Source organism: Lissotriton vulgaris, chromosome 2_1 (genome assembly GCF_964263255.1).
Source record: "Lissotriton vulgaris chromosome 2_1, aLisVul1.2, whole genome shotgun sequence".
NCBI classification, from domain to species: Eukaryota; Metazoa; Chordata; class Amphibia; order Caudata; family Salamandridae; genus Lissotriton; species Lissotriton vulgaris.
In genome coordinates, this window is record NC_141687.1 from 35166346 (window position 1) to 35189236 (window position 22891).

Sequence of the window (22891 nt, forward strand, 5' to 3'; positions counted from 1 at the left end):
AAAGCTGCACTGAGAGGAGAAACAATCAGCTGTGCCGCCAGGCTTAGAATAGAAGATAGGAGCGAAGTAGAAAAATTAATGGATAAACTGGTTAAGGCGGAAGAGCAACATATGAAGGATATTGCCTCAGGTAGTAATAGTGAGGCTAGTCAGGGTGTTCTGCTGGCAGTAAAAGCGGCATTGCAGAAGGAGGTTACACAGAAAGCAATCTGGGAGTATCAATCCTCAAGGGCAAAGAGGTACGAAACGGGAGAGCAAGCTGGTAGAGCACTTGCTCTTCGGATTAGACAGGAAAGATCAAAGAATGTGTTGTGTGTATAGAAGAGGAAGGGATAACATATACAGAGATAAGGGATATTCTGCTGGTGTTTAAAAAATACTACCAGAAATTATATGAGGAGGATCCCTTCAATAATGATCAGGAGGAGGGATGTATTGATAATGGACCTTGTCTGGATGATTTAACAAAAACATCCCTTGATAAGGATATAACGTTTGATGAAGTTTTATCTGCCCTGCGAGAGTTAGCATCAGGGAAAGCATCAGGCCCTGATGGTCTCCCCTTGGAGGTATATAAAGTAATGGAAAAAGTGATTGTTCCTCTTTTAGTAGATCTATTTAACGGGATACTGTATTCGGGGGTGGTCCCCGATTCGTGGAAAGAAACAAATGTTATAGTCTTTCATAAGAAAGGTAAACCAGTCGAGAAACCGGGGTCATATCGACCTATATCCTTAATAAATGCCGATACTAAACTTTACTCAAAGATCTGGTCGAAGAGGCTGGGCAGGGTCATAGGCGGTCTCGTCTCTCCATGGCAACACGGTTTTGTTCCTGGACGCGGTACGACAGATCATACCTGTAGAGCGATAACTTTATTTGATGCCCAGGAAGCCGTGGGGGGAGAGATGGCCATGATCCTGCTCGATGCAGAAAAAGCCTTTGATCGGGTGGGGTGGAGATTCCTCTGGAGCATTTTGGCCGGGAGAGGTTTTGGTCCGAATATCATTAGGGCTATTAAAGCTATGTATATAGATCTAGTGGCTACAATAACGGTTATGGGGGAGAAATCTGATAAGTTTAAAATAAGTAGAGGGACACGGCAGGGTTGCCCCTGCTCCCCCATACTATTCGCTTTGTATATTGATCCTCTTATTCAGAGAATTTTAGAGTGCCCTAGAATATCTCCAGTGATCTATAATGGCTTCGAAAATAAGATCTTAGCCTACGCTAATGACCTGGCGGTTATCACAACAAACCCGCAGCTGGCACTCCCGGAATTGGTACAGATGGCTAAAGTTTTCGGTCAAGGCTCTGGATATCTTTTAAATGAATCCAAAACACAGATAATCTGTTCCAGGAATATACCAAGACCAGACTTAAGGTATGTCGATTATGCCATATATTTAGGGGTAAAGATTAATGCTTCAGTGGGTAAGATAGTGGAGGAAAATTACCCCCCCCCCCTTATTAAATCCATAGAGATAGATCTAAAAAGGATGGACGTTCTTCATCTCTCTCTGGTTGGGAGGGTAAACGTATTAAAAATGGCGATGTTTCCTAGGGTGTTGTATTTATTTAGAGCCATTCCCCTCTATATTGAGGAGAAAATTTTGAAGAAATTAGAGTCTACCTTTATTAGGTTTATATGGCAGTACGGTAAGGTTAGACGATCAACGAACCTCATGTCCCTCTCGTTGGAAAGGGGTGGGATGGCACTCCCGAACTTGAGATTGTACCACTGGGCTTGTCTCCTGATCCAGATGTCAATTCTGTTTCAACGCGACACTGGCGCGATTATCGCAGATAGCCAGGCTCCCCCTCCAATCTTTAAATTACTGATGGGGGAGAAAGCAACAGGCCTATTGTTGACGGAATTGGAATATAGGTTTTATAGGAAGGCATGATTTAAGACTTTACTGGGGGCATGGCAAGTATGGAAATCAATCTTAAAATTCTTTCATGTACCTAAAATTAATCCTTCGCTTCTTTTGGAAAATTCGAGTCTGTTTCCTCAGTTAAAAAATGATGGGAATCTACACATTTGGAAGGGGTTAGGGGTGAAGACTATTGGAGACCTAATAGTAGGAGACAAGATAGGTGGGTTTGAGGATATGCAAAGAAGATATGGCCTACCTGAAAATCAGTGGCTTATACATGGCCAAATCTCGGGTATCATACAGGCCTGTAGGCCTAAACTTAAACCCCTGGTAGACTTCCCTGTGGTTGAGGGCATTGGAAGAGGATGTAGGAAGATAAAAGAGGTCTATAATATGCTGGCATCCAGATTACAGGATGATGTAGGAAAAGTAGAAAGCGACTGGGCAATTAAACTGGGAAACCCGGACGTAGATTTAGACCTAGCATTATCGTTAAATAAAAAGATCTTTTGGGCGTCCAACCTACGGGCACAGCATTTTAAAACAGTTTTTAATCTGTATTATACACCAGCCAAACTATTTGCTTGGGGTGTTAGGAATGATGATTGCTGCCCGAGATGCAATAAGGGGCAAGCAGACTTATTACATATGTTTTTTACTTGTGTGCGATTGGCCCCTGTCCTGGATGGAATAACAAAATTTTGGGAGGGGCTGCTAGGTCATAAGATCGACCTATCCCCAACACTGATGTTATTTGGCTCAGATTCAAAACTGGTTTTAACAGAGGATGAGGCTGCTTTGGTTTTTATGTCGGTCGCTGTGCTTAGAATCTTAATCTCGGCCGGATGGAAGGATGTTAAAGCCCCCTCTTTTCAAATGTGGGTGTCCAGATTTTTGGGTATTTATAATATTGAGTCGTGTCTCTATGAATTTAAAGGTGTTAAAAAACGAGAGATGGGAAGACGATTATGGGCCCCGGTTAAGAAATGGCTGGAGGACAGAATAAGAACTTGAAAAGCATTGTATGGTTATATTGTTATATTTATTGATAGATCTTCATTATTTTTTATTTTTATTTATTTTTTTTTTTCTCCCCACGACAAATAATGTGTTTTTGGATGCTTTATTCGAGTGATCATGTAATTGTATCAGATGTTATCATACCTTGCTTGTGGTTATTTATGTACTTTTTCATTGCACCATGAACTCCAATAAAAAAATAAAATAAAAAAATAAATAAATCTACTTGCTCAGTAACATTGAAGAAGAGATACCTGCATTCAACAAAGAGTGACCAGTGTATTCAAGAAAGGTTTAGCCTGGTGAGGTCAATCCAGCTGGTAATAGCTACCCTTGAATGGATGACATACTCTAACTGGGTGAACAGGAATAGAGGATCATCAGAGTAAAGTTACCTGAATAAGCTCAGTTCAGAAACAGACGAGAAACGTCTGCAATTGGGTGTATATAAACCTTGATATTAGAAAGCCATTGAGGTAGACCAGATAAAGCTTATCAAAACACCAGAATGGCTAATTTGCAATGCCAGTGTATATCTAGAAGCAAAATTAGACATTTGATGTGCCAGTATATAAGTTCAAGAAGAGCCATATGAACGATCATATTGAAATGCCAAACTATGACTATAATACTCTTGAAATAGGCAGCATATCTAGTGATAACCAAATGGGCCGGGCTGTGGCAGCACCCACATTTTTTTTAGTTGTTGGTGAGTTACTAGGGGCAAAGCTCATATTCATGGAATGTATTGAAAGGGAGGATAAAGAAGTTAAAAAAATAGCTTTGTTTGTGATCTATGGGTTAAGGGAAAGCCTAGACCTATTGAACTGTCAGAATTATGGTTTATTAATAATATTCTGTGTGCATGGGTATAGTTCCTAGAGAATATTTGTAGCATTTGTCTAGAGCATGAATACGTTTTACTGCTTTAAAAAAAAATTGATGGAAAACAAATTGTGTGTAGGATACTATCTGGGAGAAGCTCTGGTCTACTTCTGACTATTTCCACCAATGGCCATTCTTTATTTAGAAGCAATCCGTATAGGAACATGGCTGGCAGGTCCCAAGCAGCGAAACCGGCCCCCACAGGAAGTGAAACAGGCCCCTGCCCTGCCAGCCGACCGAAATGCCTGATGCCCGGTAGGCCAGAACTGTCTTGAGTTTCACTTCTTAATGATACATATTCTAAAGTTGGAATTGATGCCTTCTGGGGTCCCTGGATGCAAGCAGAAATAATCTACTTTTATACCGTTAAGAATGCTACCGTGCAGAAATAGGATTAAAATAATGTAACATTTACTTCCTTAAAGACATTAAAAGAATGTCATTGGTAAGTTATTTATCCAAAATATCATTTAAATTCTAACAAAAATATGTAAAAATGTAAAAAACTAGAGACATTTAGTAAATGTTGCTTTGCATTGGCATGATCATATACGTTTTCTTATAAGAGAAGTTACTGTATTCCTCAATCCTACATGTGGTTAAATTCATTAAAGATAACCTGATGAAAAAGTAGAATTACTGGTGTGTACTTTTCTTTCATGCAAGCAACACATTCTTTCTATATTACTCAAACATCTCCCTATCAGACTCTCACTTCTCTGTTCTCCTGCCCTCGTACGGTATTCCTGATAAAAGTAGTTTTGACTTCACGTCTCTTTTGTAGAATCCTCGGATGATTCTTATGTCTCAGCGGGTGAGGATCCCCTTGAAGCCCCAGTCTTTGAGATCCCTGTGCAGAGTGCCATGGTTGTTGAAGGAACCACCGTCCTTCTCAAGTGCATCATCTCAGCCAATCCTCTTCCTGAAGGTAATAAGCGAACGCGCATAACCACTATGGAAGCAAAGACAAGTGTTGGGTGGTATGAATGGTGGGTTTCCTTTTCAGGGAGGAGAGAAGATTATTTGCAGAAACACATTTTAAATCCCTACATCTGCCAAGTCTTAGAGCATTCTATTTGGGGTGCCAGGGGAAGACAAAGATTGATGGCTGTCACAATAGAATCACAGAAGCTGTGCATTTAGAGCCCTTTGTTTGGTTAAGAGCCATGAATATAATATTTTAAGTCATAGCTGTGTGCTGCATTGGGGTCTACATAAAAGGGCTACAGCAGGTACTCATGTAGCTTTAACTATTGAGGCATTGCAGCACCCTGCTCAGGATCAAGCATTTCTTGCTGCCATGGCCCGACTCTTTGAGTCATCTTGCACCGCCGGTACGCCTGCGAGCCCCGCGGGCTAATGTTGATATTGAACAAATGACTCTTGTCACCCCAAACAAAAAGAAAAATATAGTGCGGTGCAGAGAAAGAGTGAGATAGAGCGAGGAAATTTGTATGGTCTGGGAAGGCATGAACATGTTAAAGAAAGAGAAATTAAAGAAACAATGAAAAAAGGGCTTGACAACTATGATGACAAGTGAAAGGGGGAAGAAACTGAAAGAAAATGGAGATGTAATGAAAAATAAAATATGGTAGCAAATAAAAATGGAGAGAAAGGAACTGAAGTACAAATGACTGGAAGAATATATTAAATAGTGAAACGTAAGTAAGATAAATCATGAGTAATGAAAGATTCAGAAGAAATAAGGCAGAAAGAAAGCAAGAAAGAAAATGAAACAGGTAAATACAGAAATAGTGTGTATCAAAGAGACAGAAGAAATACAATTGGAAGATAGAGGAAAAGATAGACAGAGAGGATAGTGGAACCTACTAAGTAAAAGGTAGAAGAATGGTAGAAAGAAAATAGGTAGAAGAACAGATGAAAGAAATCAAGTGGAAAACGTGATAGGGAGCCCAAGAGGAGTCAGGGAAAGAAGAAGGGAAGGGGGTGGAGCAGACGAAACATGATGAATGGTGAGATGAGATTCAGATCACAGACTGAATGGAGGCAAGTGTGTAGCATGCAAATAAAAGGAAGCGGGTGAAGGGTGAAACAGGATCTCAAGTAATCTGAAAGGACAATTGGGAAAGATCAGAGTAAGAAGAAAATAGGGAGGTATTAAGGTGGGGGGTCCAATGAAGGCAAAATGGAAGATGGGTGTGAGGGGAACTAGATGGCAGTCATAATAGTGGTGAGAACATTAGAGAGGTAGAGATGAAGGTGGGACTTATGTTGCCTGAGTGGAATAAAGCTAGAGGTGAGACAGGGACTGAAAAGATAGAGATACAAAGTGGTTGAATGAAGGTTTGCAGCCATCAACCATTGGGTTCATCTTCCAGACTCAGAGCCGGCCTACCGTATGGACCAATATGCCATGCAGCTGGATATCCTCCCTGTCCTCACAATAGTTTTTCTCATACTCTGGCATGACACGTTACGCTCCCTGGATTGCCGGGACAGGATTACTAAGGCCACTCCCCTATGGGACAGTGGCACTCCGGACACTCCGGGCACTCCGGGCACTCTACAGCGTTTCAATAATTAGGATCCTATTGGAAGTACAAAAATGGGTGACCTGTGGCTGCGGGGCAGGTGCAGCGATTCGCTGATTTTCAGGCTGATTAGCAGCTGACACCTACTGAAGCCTATCAATAACTCCAAATCCGCAAGACTATCTCAGGCATTGCCAAAAGTGGAAGAACTCCCTGAGTCCGTCCCCCCCCCCCACTTGAAGATAGACTACTGACTGAGTTTATGCCCAAGAAAGCAGTATCTCTCACATATCAGAAGCTTATTAACAACTCACCTGACACCCTAGTTAGCCTAATGGAACATTGGTAGCGTGACCGTGGGTGATTAAAGGATGACGAGTGGCCGTAGGCCCTGGCATCCCTGCAGGAGGTAGCCATACTTTCTAGTTTCCATCTAGTACAATTGAAAGTTCTCCATGGGTGCTATAATACATGTGCCACCCTTGTGAAGATGAGCACAGACCTGTACGGAAACTACTGAAGACAGTTTTCTGAGCTGGTTGTGCTATGCTGCTTGGCTGCCTGGTCACACCAAGATACCTGTTGGGGTGATTCGAGTGCTTTATAAATGGCATTAACATTAACAGTGTATGGGAAACAGGTTAAAGGAGCGGCGAGCATGGAAAATGTGGATCTAAATGTGAGATAAGGTGAGAGAGACCATTAAAGGAACTACACAAATTAGAAGATATAGAATTAACAAATGAGATTAGTGGAAGTGCAAAGAAACCAAGAGGAATAGAAGAGTAAGACTGGTAGAAACAGAATAGAGAGAGAAAAAGAGATAGATCTCTGATCAAATAAAAGCGAAATGTAGGTGATTAGTAGGGACACTGGATAAAGGTGTGAGTGAGAGAGGTAGAAACAGGAAGCTGAAAGAGGTGGATGAAATAGGAGGACAGTAGTAGAATTTAAAATGGAAAATTGGTGAGACAGAGGAGAGCCAGTCAGGCTGAAAAAAAGAATTTGGGAAATCTAGAGATAGTTATGAGAGGTAGTGGTGGTGGGAAAGGAAGACTGGGAAGGAAAGATGCATGAAGAAAAGAGGGATGGAGGCGAGAGGGGCTGAAGCAGAAATGGAGGTTGGAGGCAGAGATGGTGAAAGGATGAGATGTGGAGTCATATGACAGTTGTACAGATGATGGTGAAAGAAGGAGTAGTAGAGATAGAGATATCAGGAACAGTGGGCAAGAAGGAAACAAGAAATGAGAGATGAAGAGAACCAGTCACCAACTATGTGTGTGTATTTATAGAGTTGAAGCAAGATTCTTATAAACATAAAAGCACTATATGAAGACACATGGCAGTCCTGTTCTCTTTACAAAGAGATTTGTCCTGTGGTTTACCATTTACACTTACAATGCTGTGTTTCTCTGTGTACCAGCTACAAGCACCTTTATTATTGTTTAATTGAGCCGAGTATGTGTGCATACAGTAATCTTACCACGCCCACCCAACATTTATTCAAACACTCCAGTCAGCATTGCAAGTCTGACAGGAGAATCTGTTTGGAGTTTTCCTTCAGGGAGATGCCTCATGTGCACATGCACTCTTAAATATTGCCCATTATAGGTGCCCCCCAAGTTCTATCTGTGGCCCAGAAAACATTTCTAGTGCTGCTGCTGTCTGCCAGAGTTGCCTGATGCAGTAACACATTGTTCTGTTCCTTCTGTAGTTACCTGGAAGAAGGACAACATTCCCCTGAAGAACAGCAGCAGCCACCAGATCCGGGCCGAGGGGGAACGGCACACGCTGCTCATCCAGAATGCGAAAAAAACCGACACCGGCGTCTACACAGTAACTGCACGGAACGAGGTATCGGAGTCCAGCAGTACCAGCTGCGTGACCGTGTGTGCAGGTAAGACAAGGCCTGAGCTGAGGATCAATAGGCTTTATCAGGATGTGCCAGGCTCCTGAGAACTGGTCTGTTAGAAGAACGCGAATGCCTGCTTCATTATTACCTGTTGAATCATTATTAAATTTCCAGGGACCCCAATTTGACACTGCTGCCTAAGCGATATCGATGATTTGAACCTCAAAACAGTACACAAAAGTACAGAAGCAAAACAAACAATCAAATCAAACAAAAAAACAAACAATGAAATATTTTATTTCATTCAAAAATATAAAAAATATATTTTATATGGGACTGCCTGAACTTCTCTTAATTCAATTGAGGCACCCTTAATCCATACTATATCTGTTTGATGTTATTGCACTGCTCCCACAATCACCCTGAAGATACCACTCCATTTGTAGCCCTCAATTTCAGATTCATTCAAATTTATAGAACATGTTAAATTTTCATTTGAAATATTGCTTCTTTATTTTTATGTACTGTATTAATATGTTACTTTTATTTAATTCTGTTAATATTATTTAATTTTCTAAGCAGTCGTGGACCCCCTGAGTAGGCATTGTGAACCCATACAGAGCCACAGACTACAGTTCAAAAACCAATGAGCTGATGCGAAACATAGGGAGGCGGAACGTCAGGTGTGTCAGGCACCTGATGACTGACCTGTGAGAGTGATGTGAAGCACAGGGAGGTGGCGCGTCAGGTGTGTCAGGCACCTGATAACTGGCCACTGAGCTGATGCGGAGGATAAGGAGGCGGCGCCTCAGGTGGGTCAGGCACCTGATGACTGAGCTGTGAGAGTGATGTGGAGCATAAGGAGGCGGCGCATCAGGTGTGTCAGACACCTGATGACTGGCCACTGAGCTGATGCGGAGGATAGGGAGGCAGCGCATCAGGTGTGTCAGGCACCTGATGACTGGCCACTGAGCTGATGCGGAGAATAGGAAGGCAGCGCATCAGGTTTGTCAGAAGGCTGATGACTGGCCACTAAGCTGATGCGGAGGATAGGGAGGCGGCGCATCATGTGTCTCAGGCACCTGATGACTGGCCTCTGAGAGGGATGTGGAGGATAGGGAGAACAAAGAAAATCCAAAAGGGATGATGGACGGAGTGTTGAATATTGCAAGCCCTCCCCCCAGTCCACTGATCTGGGCTTAATCCATCATCATTCTTTAGCTCACTCCGCCACCCCAGTTCAGACATGGCCATATGCAAATCAGTCTGACCCTGTGCCTGATGGGAACAGTCCAGCCCGAACTGCCAAGCCATGTCTTCCCTGGACCGGAAACAAGCATCCTGGGACCGGTTTCTGGCTAATCAGCTATCATCAGCCAGGCTAGCTTGAATCCACTGGCAACGTGAGCAAGAGACCCAAGTCTGGGCATACCCTGCCAACTTAGGGCGAACAAAGAAAAACCAAAGGGGATGATGAACAGAGTGTTGAACATTGCAAGCACTCACCCCAGGTCAACTGATCTGGGTTTAATCCATCATCATTCTTTAGCTCACTCCCCCACCCCAGTTCAGACATGGCCATATGCAAATCAGTCTGACCCTGTACCTGATGGAAACAGCCTAGCCCGAACTGCCAAGCCATGAGGATAGGGAGATGGCGCATCAGGTGTGTCAGGTACCTGATGACTGGCCGCTGAGCTGATGGGAATGATTGGGAGGCAGCGCGTCTGATGTGTCAGGCACCTGATGACTGACCTGTGAGAGTGATGTGGAGGATAGGGAGGCGGTGCTTCAGGTGTGTCGGGCACCTGATGACTGACCTGTGAGAGTGATGTGGAGAATAGGGAGGCGGTGATTCAGGTGTGTCAGGCACCTGATGACTGACCTGTGAGAGTGATGTGGAGGATAGGGAGGCGGCGCGTCAGGTCATATTCACATGAGCTTTCCCATTAGATTCCATCCTTGCCAGTTCACCGTCTTTTTCTTACCATTCTTGGATTTGAAATGTATATTTCCTTCTCATACTACGCAGCCAAAACCTGTAACGACCTCCTGAAACACCTCAGAACCTCCCCCTCATGGTCTTCTGTGTGAACCTCAAGACATGGCTATTCCAGACGAAACAGGCATGATCTCCTCCTTCCCCTTCAGACTTGCCATACTCAGCAAACGTGATAACCTCGCAGGTGGTTAGCCGTGCTCTACAAATTCACATAATATAACATATCTGATTCTAAGAAGTCCTATCTTGTATGTATCCACACCCCCAAGTAATTTGTAGTATGTAACACTCTACAAAATTAAAATTAGTTGTGTAGCCGGCTATCACTAGTTTTACTTCAGTTTTCCTGAATAGTCAGAGATGTACTGAGTATCATTATCACATTCTGGAACTGCACCTGCTGTTGACGATGACCTATTCCACTGTTTACATGCACATGCTCAACAGCAGGTTCAACTTGGTGGGCTACAGATAGCAGGAGTGGTGGATGAACTAAGGCAGATTTGATGATTATGATCAAATTAGAAGAGCCTTATCCATCAAAGATTGGTTCTAGTGACCACCCAAAATTCTGTGATGAGAGCTACAAAAAATGTGAAGTGGTTCAAAGAGAAAGTTTATTCATAAATAAGGACCTGCCCTGAGGAGTACATGCAGGAACTCCTCTGCTCCCCAGAACCAGCATCAGCTGACACCAAAATCATATTACCACATTGCAATGTACAGAACCTGAAGAAACAGAACATTCCAGTTCAGATAAAGATCCGAAGGATATAATACAACTTCCCTTCTCAGGATAAAGAACACTAAAACCATTCACCAAATATACACATACCTTGAACAACAAGTTGCAGCCCTGCACAAGAAACTAGCCTAACAGAATGTATTAAAAAAAACAACTCGAGCAACTACACAGATAACCAGGATACAGATACAAAGTCCAATCACAACAGAGAACAAAACAGAGGACGCCCTATGAGATAAATGAAAATAAAGCAAGATTCAAGTTAGAAACCTACTTAGTTTTGCAGCTTTACAGGAACTCCTACGCAGGGAAGGAGCAGCATTTTTACGCAAAAGATCCATGGCAGTAGTCACCTCCAGAGGGAAATAATTTCCGAATCAACTTGGTCACATACCTCTTTACCCACTTTCACCACTCTTGCGAGATTCCACCAATGACCCCTGGCAAACCTAACTGCAATTCCACATACTACTTTGACTTTTACAGGTTCACATAAAATGTTTCTTCCTTTTCAACACAAAGAGCAGTTTAGATACATACCAAATCCCCGACTTGTACCCTGAAAGACTACACTCCGTATTTTTTGGATCATACCAGCACTTTTGTTTGTTCTGAGCTAGATCTACGCTCTTTCTGACCAAAAGCATCAGATTTTACACATCAGATTTGCTCTTCAGCCACTTGGAAATCCAAGCTGGGTGAAAAATTCACTTTTCTACCTCTTAATTATTCAAAAAGAGAAACTTTTGTGGCAGAAGGAGGTGTAGTTCTATAAAACCACAGCATACTTCTCACGGGCTTTACAGTTTTGTGCTTCCCACTCTTACACTCTAAGCCCATCTAATGCACTCCCCAATCACATGATTCATTCTCTGAATGAGACCATTTCTTTAGGGATGTATATCAAGCTCTTGAGCTACTTACCCCACATGATTCAAACTAACTCTGAAACTCCTTGCTGATGAATTGGGTACCATTATCAGAAATGAGTGATTCGTGGAACCACTCCCTCAAAAAAATCTCTCTAAGGAATTCCCTAACTGAGCTAGAACTGGCTCTTCAACAAGTGTAAGCTCTGGCCACTTAGAATAGCAAGCCACCAGAATGAATTTAGCACCTCTAGGTAAAGAATCATAAGGACCCATGACATTGATCCCAAATTTTAACCAAGATCTTGACGGAAATTCATTATTGGTCAAGGGAGGAGTGGAGACTTTTAAACTTGTTTCTGCTGAAGCACACACACATCCATTCTGTGCAACCAAAATAAATAATGAATGCGTTGTTTGGTGAGAGTCGAGCCAAGATGCCCCTTATGGGCATTGTCAAGTATTCCCCTTCTCAACGTGTGTGGAGGAAGTAATTTGTCTGACCTCAGCAACATCTCATCGTCCACCAAAAGTTCCTCAACATCCTTGAAGTATATATGAAGCATGGGGGACAACACCTTTTCCCTTGGCCATCCATGTTTGATGAGATCAAAACTTGTCAAATCTGGTCTTCGCTAAGAGAAACTCTCCATACATCTTCAGAACACACCCTAAACTGGGTACCTCAGTGGATTCCAACAAACAATCCTGAAAGTCTTCATCCATGAGGTTAGCTAGTGCCAATTTACTATCATCACTGTCTTTACTTGGAAAATGAGTAAGTCAGGTCTGACATTCTTACCTCCAGTAATATGAACAATGTCAAACTGGAACTGTAAAGGTTTTGTAGACAATCACAGAATTCTAGGGTTACAACATTTACTACCACCTCCACTCAAGATAGATATCAGAGACTTGTGGTCTGTCAGTTAAACTGAACCATTTGCTCCAGACATAACAACAAAACTTTCTCAATAGCCCACCAACTCGTGAGCAACTCCATCTCGATCACTAAGTATTGCAGCTCAGCCTCTGACAAAACTCTTAAGGCAAATGCAAAGGGAAATTCATTCTCTCCTCTTTTGTGTGTGTGCACAGCCCCCAAACCTACCTGCATGCATCAACCATAATATAACAAGTTAGTAATGGATCAAATGGGTTGAGAGCCTTACTTTCACCCAACTGAGACTTGGTCCCAATAAAAGCTTCAGGACACTCTTCATCCCATATGAATTTAGAACCTTTCTTGAGCAAATGACTAATAAGCTCACTTTGGTCACATAGTCAAGAATGAAACGTGAGTTGAGCTCATAGAGCTCTAAAAAAGCCTTAACTCCACCCTTGTTGGTTGGAGGAGATGTCTCAACAATGGGCCCTAACAACCTCGGTCTGGGTTTGATGTCTTCTTTTAAGGCCACATGTTCTAAATACTCTACTTCATTGCTCAAGACTTGACACTTCTCTTTCACAACTCCATGGTTCTTTTCCAGGATGATGATGTGTGCAACTATAACTTCAGCAAAAATCAGAACATCATCTTGAAACCCCAAGACACCCCCCACTTATATTGAAAGATTAACCATTATTCTTTGGAAGACCGAAGCCACCCCGAACTGCATGCCGCGATAATGAAATGTGCATTAGGCGAGACAAAAGGCTCAAAGTGTCTCAAATCAGAATGTAGTTCCACTTGATGGTATGCAGAAGCAAGCTCAAGCTTAGAAAGTAAACTTACACCTGCAGTGCAAGCAAACAAGCTTTTGGGTGAATTATGAGAGTCTACCCAAATCTCTTTGTTCAGAGATCTCAGTTCCACACACATGCACTGACCACTATTTGTGCACGCAACAACCAACGGGGACAACCAAAAAGATTATTCAGTAGGTTTGATGATTTCCTGCTCACACAAAGCTTTAAACTCATTCTCTAGGTTATCTCTGACACTGAATGGCAGCCCAAGTAATTAATGCTTGACCGGAATTGCTCCCTCCTTGACCTTAATTTTGTGTTTGAAGTCTTTAACTTTATGGAGGTAATCAGTAAAAACTTCAGGAAATTTACATCTCCATTCCATTGCCACATCATCACATTCGACTGCAAGAATCTGTTCTTTAGCTCCAGGTATGAGAACCATACCAAACAATCCCGGGTGAGACCATTCCATAATGTTCAATCTCTTCACAGCAACATAGATTTCCACTTCAATTCTCATTTCTTTGAACTCAAGTGCATCCTCAATGTACCCCTAAAAGTTCAATATTTCGCCCCTCATAGGAAACAGGAGAATGGGATCCGCATAAGACAAAGGGTCTCCTGCAATGGTGATATATTTTTATTTGGTCAAGAGCAACATCAGAAGGAGAAACTTTCTTCCACACAGTGAAGATGAAATCATTTAAACCTTCAATGTCGAATTCAGAATCTGCATCCCACTCTGACTCAATTACACATGCTACAGTCTTGATGAGATTTTTTCTTCTGGCAAATCGTTGCGAACTGTCCAAGTGACATTTTTTGCCGGACATGCTTTACCATTTCTATTGTGCTGGGAATTCCTGCATTGAAAACACATATTAGATGGAAGCGTTTCAGTTTTGAAAAGTCTGTTTCCACTATTTGTTTTGAGAAACCGTGAAACCTTTCGTGAAGATCTACCAGTTTTAACAACATTAACAGACTCTATAGGTCTCCCTTCTAATTCCTTGACCAAGATTTGATAAATATCTATACTCTCTGCTGTCTTGATAGATTGATCAAGGGAGGGGTTTCCCATGGACAGCAATTTTTAATAGATGTGCTTGTCTTTACAATGACTAATGAATAGGTGTCTAATCAGTTGGTCCATGAAGCCGTCAAACTGACACTCAGAAATCAATCTATGAAGAGCTGTGATGTAGGTATCCACATCTTCATACAAGTTCCGTTTGCTTTTAAAAACCTATGCCTGAGGACTATCAATCTGTGTGGTTTGCCATATCTCAATTGAGGTTTTGTAACTGCTACTTGATACTCATCACTATCTTCTGTAAATAGTTCAGGCAAATATTTGAAAGTAGGTTTCCGTCAAAACCCAGGGAGTGTAGAAGCAGACATGTTTTCCTTTCCGCTCTGAACCTGAAGCCTACAATTGCTCCTAGATATTTCTCAAAAGCTTCAAACCAGACAGCCCATGTGACAGGAAGTTCACCTAGAGAATCTAGAAACGATGGTGGAGGAGTAACGTATTGCATTATGAACTAAAAGCTATAACTATTAACTGGGTGTACCATATACTCAGACCTGATGAGGGACAACCGTCTCATCCCGACAAGAGGTGATGCCCACTAGTGCTTGTTACTGTGGAAAGAATGCAGTACACATGTAGTAGCCCTACCCCAACTAAGGGTGCTTACCAACAGATAGGGCTGTGCAAATGTATCCCATGCTGCCTCGCTGTTAAAAGTTTCGAAGTTCCCAAATCTTTATTGTGTTTATTAGTATCAGACTGAACAGAAAGAAGATGCAGAGTGTTATGAATTGGGAACAAAACTAATCTTTTAGGGGAGAGCAATTGCCCATCTGGTGCCAAAAATGATTGAGAAATGGCATGATTGAGGACTAAATTAGCCTACCAGTAGTAGCACCTTGACTGGCCGTAGGCAACAAGCAGAGAAAACGCAGACACTAAAAACATATACACATCGCATGCTAGTGCTATGCCTATCTAAAATTGCTGACACCACTACTCAGATTAGTGGACATACGCTAGAGTGGTCATCGCGCTAGTCTACATGAAAAAGTCGCCTCCGCTTCCTTGGTAATACTGTGCTACTGTTCAGAAATGGCAGACTATCACAAGAAATCTTGTCCCTTGAAAATATCTTAAAGCTAGGTGCACTAGTCTATGTTTAAATTTACTCAGAATGGCGGGTGCACGCAGGGAGGGTTGCTGTAGGCGCACTTGAAGGTTGCTCTTCAAAATGGCAGACACATGCCAGTAAATCTGCTGCACTAGACTTTTTCCTCCACTGATGCGCAGCAGGGTCCATAATCCCATGGTGGCTAGCTAAAGGCTGGGAGGCCCGCAACAAGGAGGTACCTGGGGGTTGCCGCTCTAGATCATTTTTCTCCATACGTGCAGCGGGCCCACCATCCCACGGTTACTGACCAGAATGTAGTCGCCGGCAGCGCCTCAACAAAAGAGAGACCTTCAGTACCAGCCTCGATTTTACTCACTGGAGTCAAGCTATCCAGGCTGAATGAAGGCTGATAGCCAGAAACCGGTCCTTGGATGCTTGATTCCGGTCTGGGAAAGACATGGCTTGGTAGTTCGGACTGGACTGTTCCCATGAGGCACAGGGTCAGAGCTGATTTGCATATAGCCAGTGTCTAACCCAGGGCGGTGTGGAGTGCAAAAAAACGATGGATTTAGGCCCAGATCCTTGTACTGGGGTGAATGTATGACATTGTTCTACATTCTGTCCATCGACTGTGTTTTTTTCGATTTTACTCACAGCAGTTTCTGAATAAGTTCTGGTGGAAGAAAGAGTGGATAAGATGACACCAGTAGAACAATTAAGCTGTTGTTGCGATGACCCAACCACCATATCGGAAGCCATGTGTACGTGGTAGTAGGCAGCTCCAGTTGTTGCCAATGATACTGTAGTGAGAGCTACAAAAAACAGCAAGTGATTTGAAGAGAATGTTTATTCATAAGGTAAGGAGCTGCCCTGAGGAAGAACATTCAGGAACTCCTCTGCTCCCTAGTACCAGTATCGTCTAACACTAGAATCAAATTGCAACATTCTAATGTACAGAACCTGAAGAACCAGAATGTTCCAAGTCAGGTAAAGATCCAATGGTAGGATATAACACTATTATTGGTGTAGATCTGTGGTACTGAAAGTACGGGCCACCAGCAGCCCTCCAGACCTTTCTTGGCGGCCCTCGGGCATTGTTGTGCTAAACACAATAGGGACACAGGAGGGTCAGGCAACACAATAGACGGCTGGAGAATATGCAATAGCAGTTTCACTGCGCATGCTCCCGCTTCAGCTGCACTCTTCTATGTTTATTGGGAACCCCTGACGCCACACACCTGGCCCTGGCTGGAAGCTAAGGACCTTAAAAAGTCAGCTATTGCACATTCACAGCTGACTTTTATAGGGCCTTTTGGAAAGCTTCCTGTTGCCATTGCTCACGATGTCTTCACCTGGAGCCTCCTCTCCTCATGCCGCCATTAACGACTGTAGCAGGGACCAGCCTGCCTCCCTCCTCGCTGCTGCAGGCCAGCCTGCTTTCCTGCTGCCCAAATCATGCTGCCTGTACCAGCACTCTCCGGCCCCTTCCCGGACGATGTCTCCACCCAGAACTTCCTCCCCTCACGCCGCCAGTGAGGACTGCAGCAGGGGGCCAGCCTGCTTTCCTCCTACTGCCCAAATCACACCGCCAGCACTCTCCAGCCCCTTCCCTGGGGATGTAGCATTTCACTTTACTCCAATTTTCTTCATGGATTTGAGACCCAATCAGGGGCGTAGCTTTGTCAACGAGACTGGGGAGGGCGGCGGTGGGGAGGATTTCGTATTTCACAACAATCACACTGGCACATAATATTAAAATACATCATATGACAAACAGTGGTAAGCAAGAGGCATCAGAAAGGGAGAGGAATGTGGAAGAGGTATTACGTGAGAGAAAGCACACTATTTAATGAAATACCAACATTATTTAATGTATTTACAATGCGTGTGCATTTTTGTCTGTGTGTCTAAAACTTCCTGGTGAAATCAGAGACACCTCCCAAAACCCAACTGAAAGCACCTGCAGCCATCTATTTATCACAAAATTCATATATTAAGGGGTTGTAGTGCCCAAAACACTCCCCTGAAGCTACGTGCCTGAAAGAAACTGGCAGAGTGAGGTGTTATTCCAAGATTAGTAACACCGTGCTCCAATAGATACAAAATTTGCCATATTTATCCAGTATTGGGGTATCTTTCATAGATTCACATGCTTAGAATCATCCCCACCGACGAGGTGGGAGTCTTGCGATACCATAAAACATATACACTATAGTCATAATAACATTATACCATAGGCTACAGTGTATAGCAAAGTCACTACAATAGCCTATCTCAGTCTTTTTGTAAAAAGAACTAAACTTGGAAATCAGTCAATCAGGCAGTAGCAACCCTAGAACCTTCCCCACAGAGAGGCAAACCCTCAGATTTTCTACTGCACCTCGTGTGTTAGGGAGTCTCCCTGAGCTCTGCTCAGTTTTTTCCCTTTACCTTTCTTCCTGAGAAAAGAATATGTCTGATTCTAAGAAGAGCTTATTCACTTTGAGGACCCAGCACACAAAGTCAAAGACTGCAGGATCTGCAGAACCTTTCCTGCCAAGACTTTGAAAGATCGTGAATGACGCCTGCTGCTTTGGTTGGAGAAGTTAAAATCATCTGAAGGGGTTTCTGAAGGTGAAGGAAGTGCTACTTCTCAAGTGTCCACCCCCATCTCCAAGAAAAGAGATAGATCTGGAGATCCTCCTGAGAAAATGAGTAAGACCTTGAAAACTTCGTCTTCTGAAGCAGGTCGCTCCTCCTCAAAAAAAGAGAAATTCTCTTCTGAGGAAAAATCTAGAGATAAGGTGAAGGTTTCTCAGGAAACTACCTCAAAATCTCTTCAGGACCCTCCGTCGACAGCTAGAACATCTTCGTCGACGAGGAAATCACCACAAAAGGTTAGTGGATCTTCAGCGTTGAAGAAAATTACACCGTCAACGAAGTCTTCGTCGACGGCGGCGTCGACGTCAGTCCCTATGCCGTCGATAATTCACATCGTTCCGTCGACGACGAGCTCACCGTCGACGAGCCAACCGTCGATGACGATGCCGTCGATGACCTCACCGTCGACGATCATTATTCCCTCGTCGGTGAGTCCACCGTTGACGACGACTTCAACCATGACGTCTACGACCACATCGTCGACAATGTCTTTTCCGTCGACGACAACCATGATCACAACGTCGACGATGCCAACTGTTGCAGCGATATCAGCTGAATATGAGTCACCTTCAACATATATTTCTGCAACTGTAAGGCGTTAAAAAGCCTCGCCTTTGCAATTTGCGCATATTCTGAGTTCTAAATTTTCAGCTAACAGACAATTTTATCATGACGTGTCCCACATTTCACCTTTGCCTCCCAGACATTATTTGGAGGAATCTGAAGATGATGATGATCCCTATGGGCAGGCACGGGACCCTTCACAGCTCAGGATAAAGTATCAAAAGGAGGATGAAGAGGAAGAGTACTATGAACCATGTGAGTCATTGAGAGAACCTCGAGAAGTTTTCCATCAAGAACCAATGGTTCAAATGCCAGCATCTTTGCTACAAGACCTTCATTTGCTGACGCTGGTGGAGGAGCTTGCCTACCCATTGTTTGCCTTGGAGGAGCGAGGACTTTGCAATCCCTGTCATCATGCCTTGCCGCACCCGCTGTGCGGGTGCCGCTTCGTGCATCGAGGGAGTTGCTGTAACCGGTGGGGCTGCTGGTTGTTGTGTGGCGTGCAGGACTCGGTGCGGGCCGTTGGAACGCTGCAGGGACTCCATCTACCAGGAGTCCCTGCGTGACCCGTAACACCTGGTCAGCGTTCGTGCTCTGCCCCGCCCACTGACACTTGTTTAACCCATTTAACCCACCTATATCCCCGCGACGCGGGAGCGTGCCGGGCTAAGCCCGGGCAAAGGGCTGTGGCCGTCTGGGGCTGGACGTGGCTGGGCTGGGCCACCCCCCTGAGGTCTAGGTCTCGGTGAGCCTGGGTATTAGGTACTGCTGTCACTTTCATTTACATAGTATAGTCCTCCCAGGTTCAGTAATTAGCCGTTTGCTATCTTGTGGGACTACTTATGCCAATGTCAACACGCTCTGGTAAGAGCTTAAGGGGGGGGAGGCAGCTGTGTAAGTGGTACCATGGACCAATTTATTACCCGTGTTATTTCGGTCATTGAGAAAGAAATTGCTATGACCGAACGTCGTCTTTCTCGGGAACCACTTGCCAACAAACGTTCTTGTTTGGGCCCTCTGGCATTAGTTCCCTCTCCAGTTGACCCTGTTGACCCTGTGGTTAATGTCCCTCCTAGTTCTGACCACCCACGAGTAGTTGCCATTAGGGCTAGTCTGGATAGATTAGAGAGGCTGCCTGCTACCGTGTCATGTGCGGATGGGATTTCTCTGTCAGACTCACGTCCTGCTGAGCCTCTTGCTCCCCTAGTTTCCCCACCTACCTCACCTTGTCATGAGAATCTTACTCCTCACCTTGTGACACCACCGTTGATAGTAGATGGAGTAGCTCCCATCAAAAGGAAACGTATTGCTAGTCCTCGAAAAGGTAGCTACTTTAAACCTCACAAGAAATCGAGGAGGAATGGCATTAGGGGGGGTTTGATCTCCAAGGGATCGGGGGCGGGAGCCAAACATTTCCAAGGGCTGGTAGGGGGAGCCGCTTCTGGTGTCACAAGTGAGAAGACGAGTGTAGGCTTTACATCTGCTCCTGTTGCAGGCCCCTCTCCTGAGATTCCATCGATTGTTCAGATTGAACATCTAATGAAATCCCTGCTCCTCCCAGTCCTAGAGAGAGTTAAGGGGTTGACAGAGCGGTTGGACAGATTCGAGCAGGCCACCCTTGATAACTTTTTCTCCCTAAAATCCCTAATTAAACTCCACTCTAGAATTATGGCGGATGGGCTAGCAGGGACTACTGTTCTTCAGGTGCCAACTACTGTTGCTAACGCCCGACTATTCCATCAGGGGTGGTGATAAACACATCCACTGCGCACTGTGGGAACTCCTCTGGGGACCCCTTACTCATAGGGGTGGTTGCTTTAGATGCTCTAGTGCAGCCTACAATTCCCACGAGCAGTAACAAGCCCCTAAGACGGTGATGAAGTCCGCAGGTCCTGGGACTAGTGGTCTCGCTAAAAATAAGAATCCTAGCAAAGGTAAAGGTGCTGATACGTCTAGAACTGAAAATTTGACTGCAGCTCCTAAATTGCAGCCATTAGGAGAATCGGACGCAGTCACAGCTCCCATTGTCAAACTACCCCCAGACTGCCAGCCCTTCGTAACTGTTCTCACTGGGGTCCCTATGCTTAAACCAGGCAAACATGAGTCATACACTGAACTTAAAAATAAAACCATATTTTGGTTTAGGGAAAATAGACCTTTGCCCAGCTCAATTGATGGACGGGTTATTCATGTAAGAAGGGTTAGCTGGATAGGCACTAGGCCAAAAGATGTAAGGGGTGATTGCATCCTTGTTAGCTTTAAAAATCCCAGGGTGGCTAGATTTATTTGCAGCTACGATACTGGTGAGAGTAGCACAGGAATTAGTACGCGTGACCTTAGCTACTTCAACCCCCATCCCGTTACAGCATCGCCCCTTAGAACCATCACTAGGGAGGGAGGGGACAACAGATATTTACATCACGATTTACCTCCTTCTAACTTGTTCTGTTCATTACCAGACTTGAACTCGTACTGGCCGTGATGGGGTTACTGACTAGATGGTTATCAACTGTCTAAAAAGACACTAAAAAGACACCTGTTGTAGCTGCTGTACCTGGGAGCTGTAGTCTGTATTGGTTGCAATCGCCTACCAGCCCCCGCCTCTTCTTTTCCTGGTCCTGCATATGGGGAGCAATCTAGATGTCTTGTTCCGGGCATGCCTGGTGCCATGGTATTATTGGAGGGTGTGCCAAAGGCCCCAGGCTTGGAGTCTAGCCTGCCCACACTGAGACCCATGGCCGAATATGATACAGTTGATAATAACGATTTAAAGATTGTCAGCTGGAACATATCGGGCATTCCCGAAATCTGGATTTACCTGAGTGGAATTCCTTCATTGAGTCATTCGGAATATGTATTTTTCAAGAAACCTGGTGTTTGGAACCACGCCACAAAGTTGGTTATACTACCTACATTGTGCCTGCTATTGCCCCTCCTGCAGGGAGAGGCCATCCCTCTGGTGGTCTGCTTATTAGGGTTAGCATTTCATTAGGCTTTCAGATCAGGTGCAGATATTCCAAGTCTCCTGACTTGCAGAGACTGTCAGTGAGAGGGCCTCACAGTGGGCGGACTCTGGAGATCCTTAACATTTATGTCAGAGGCCCGAAAGGAGGCTCACCCTCTCCAACTCTATCGGATCTTGAGGACGAACTTAGTTTGTGTAGCCCAGATAACTACATCATGCTTGTGGGGGACTTCAACTGCACCTTTGAACCCCTAGCAGCAGACCACATTTTGGGTACCTCAGAGGAAGATGCCAGGAGAGGTATACCATCCTTATCGATAGCGCCTATTAAGGGTTGGTCCCAACGAGCCATACAACTGAATGCTTTAACCCTGGAGCATGGTCTGAGGGCGGTAAATGGAAGAACAGCTTCGGACTCCTGTGGCGCTCATACGTTCAACAGGATAGGCCATTCGTCTAGAATTGATTATATCTTGTTGAACTTTAAACTTTGGGCACACTTACTAGATATGACTTTTTGGATGGCGGGCTATAATCTTCAGGCATCCCCTGTGCTGAGATCGACAGGCGAAGTCTGTCCCTCGAACTGTGGGAGACGCCTGGAATGGAACAATGTTGCTATGGATGAGGGAAAGGTTCTCGAAATTCGATCAATTATGACCAAGGTTTTGACCAAGTTGGAATCTACCACCTTAAATGCCCATGAGGTTTCTACCCTTTTTGGCCACACCACTAAATCTAAAGGTGACCTTTTTATTATTCGAAGCCAAAATACTAAGGCTGGTATGAGGGGGTGCCCCAAGGGAAATCCAGGTTGGTATTCTAATTCTTGTCGGAAGGCAAAGAGGGATCTAGTTAATGCAGTTAAAACAATGGGATGTGGGTTGATTAGTATTGCCAGGAAGAAGTACAGGGGTGCCATTTGTAAAGCAAAGGAAGAGTGGGAGAATCAGTTCTGGTGCGACTTAAAGATGGCAAGCGCCGGAAGAGATTCTAGGGGCTTTTGGGACCTAGTTAGAGCCAAGAACAAGCCTACTGATTCCCTAATAATATGCAATATCCCCGAGGCGTCATGGCTGGACCATTTCTCTCGACTATATACCTCGACAACGGGTGATGGGTTGGGATCCCATGAGAT

At 44.2% G+C, this 22891-nt stretch overlaps 1 protein-coding gene across 3 annotated transcripts in view; it reads left to right on the forward strand.

Moving 5' to 3' along the window:
* SPEG (striated muscle enriched protein kinase) overlaps positions 1–22891 on the forward strand; it is a 1422155-nt gene that overhangs the window by 410824 nt on the left and 988440 nt on the right. For all 3 annotated transcript variants that reach the window (XM_086954403.1, XM_086954404.1, XM_086954405.1), the window contains 2 exons: positions 4570–4713; positions 7992–8174. In XM_086954403.1, coding sequence (XP_086810529.1) covers positions 4570–4713; positions 7992–8174 — 327 coding nt within the window. The remainder of the gene's footprint in view (positions 1–4569; positions 4714–7991; positions 8175–22891) is intronic.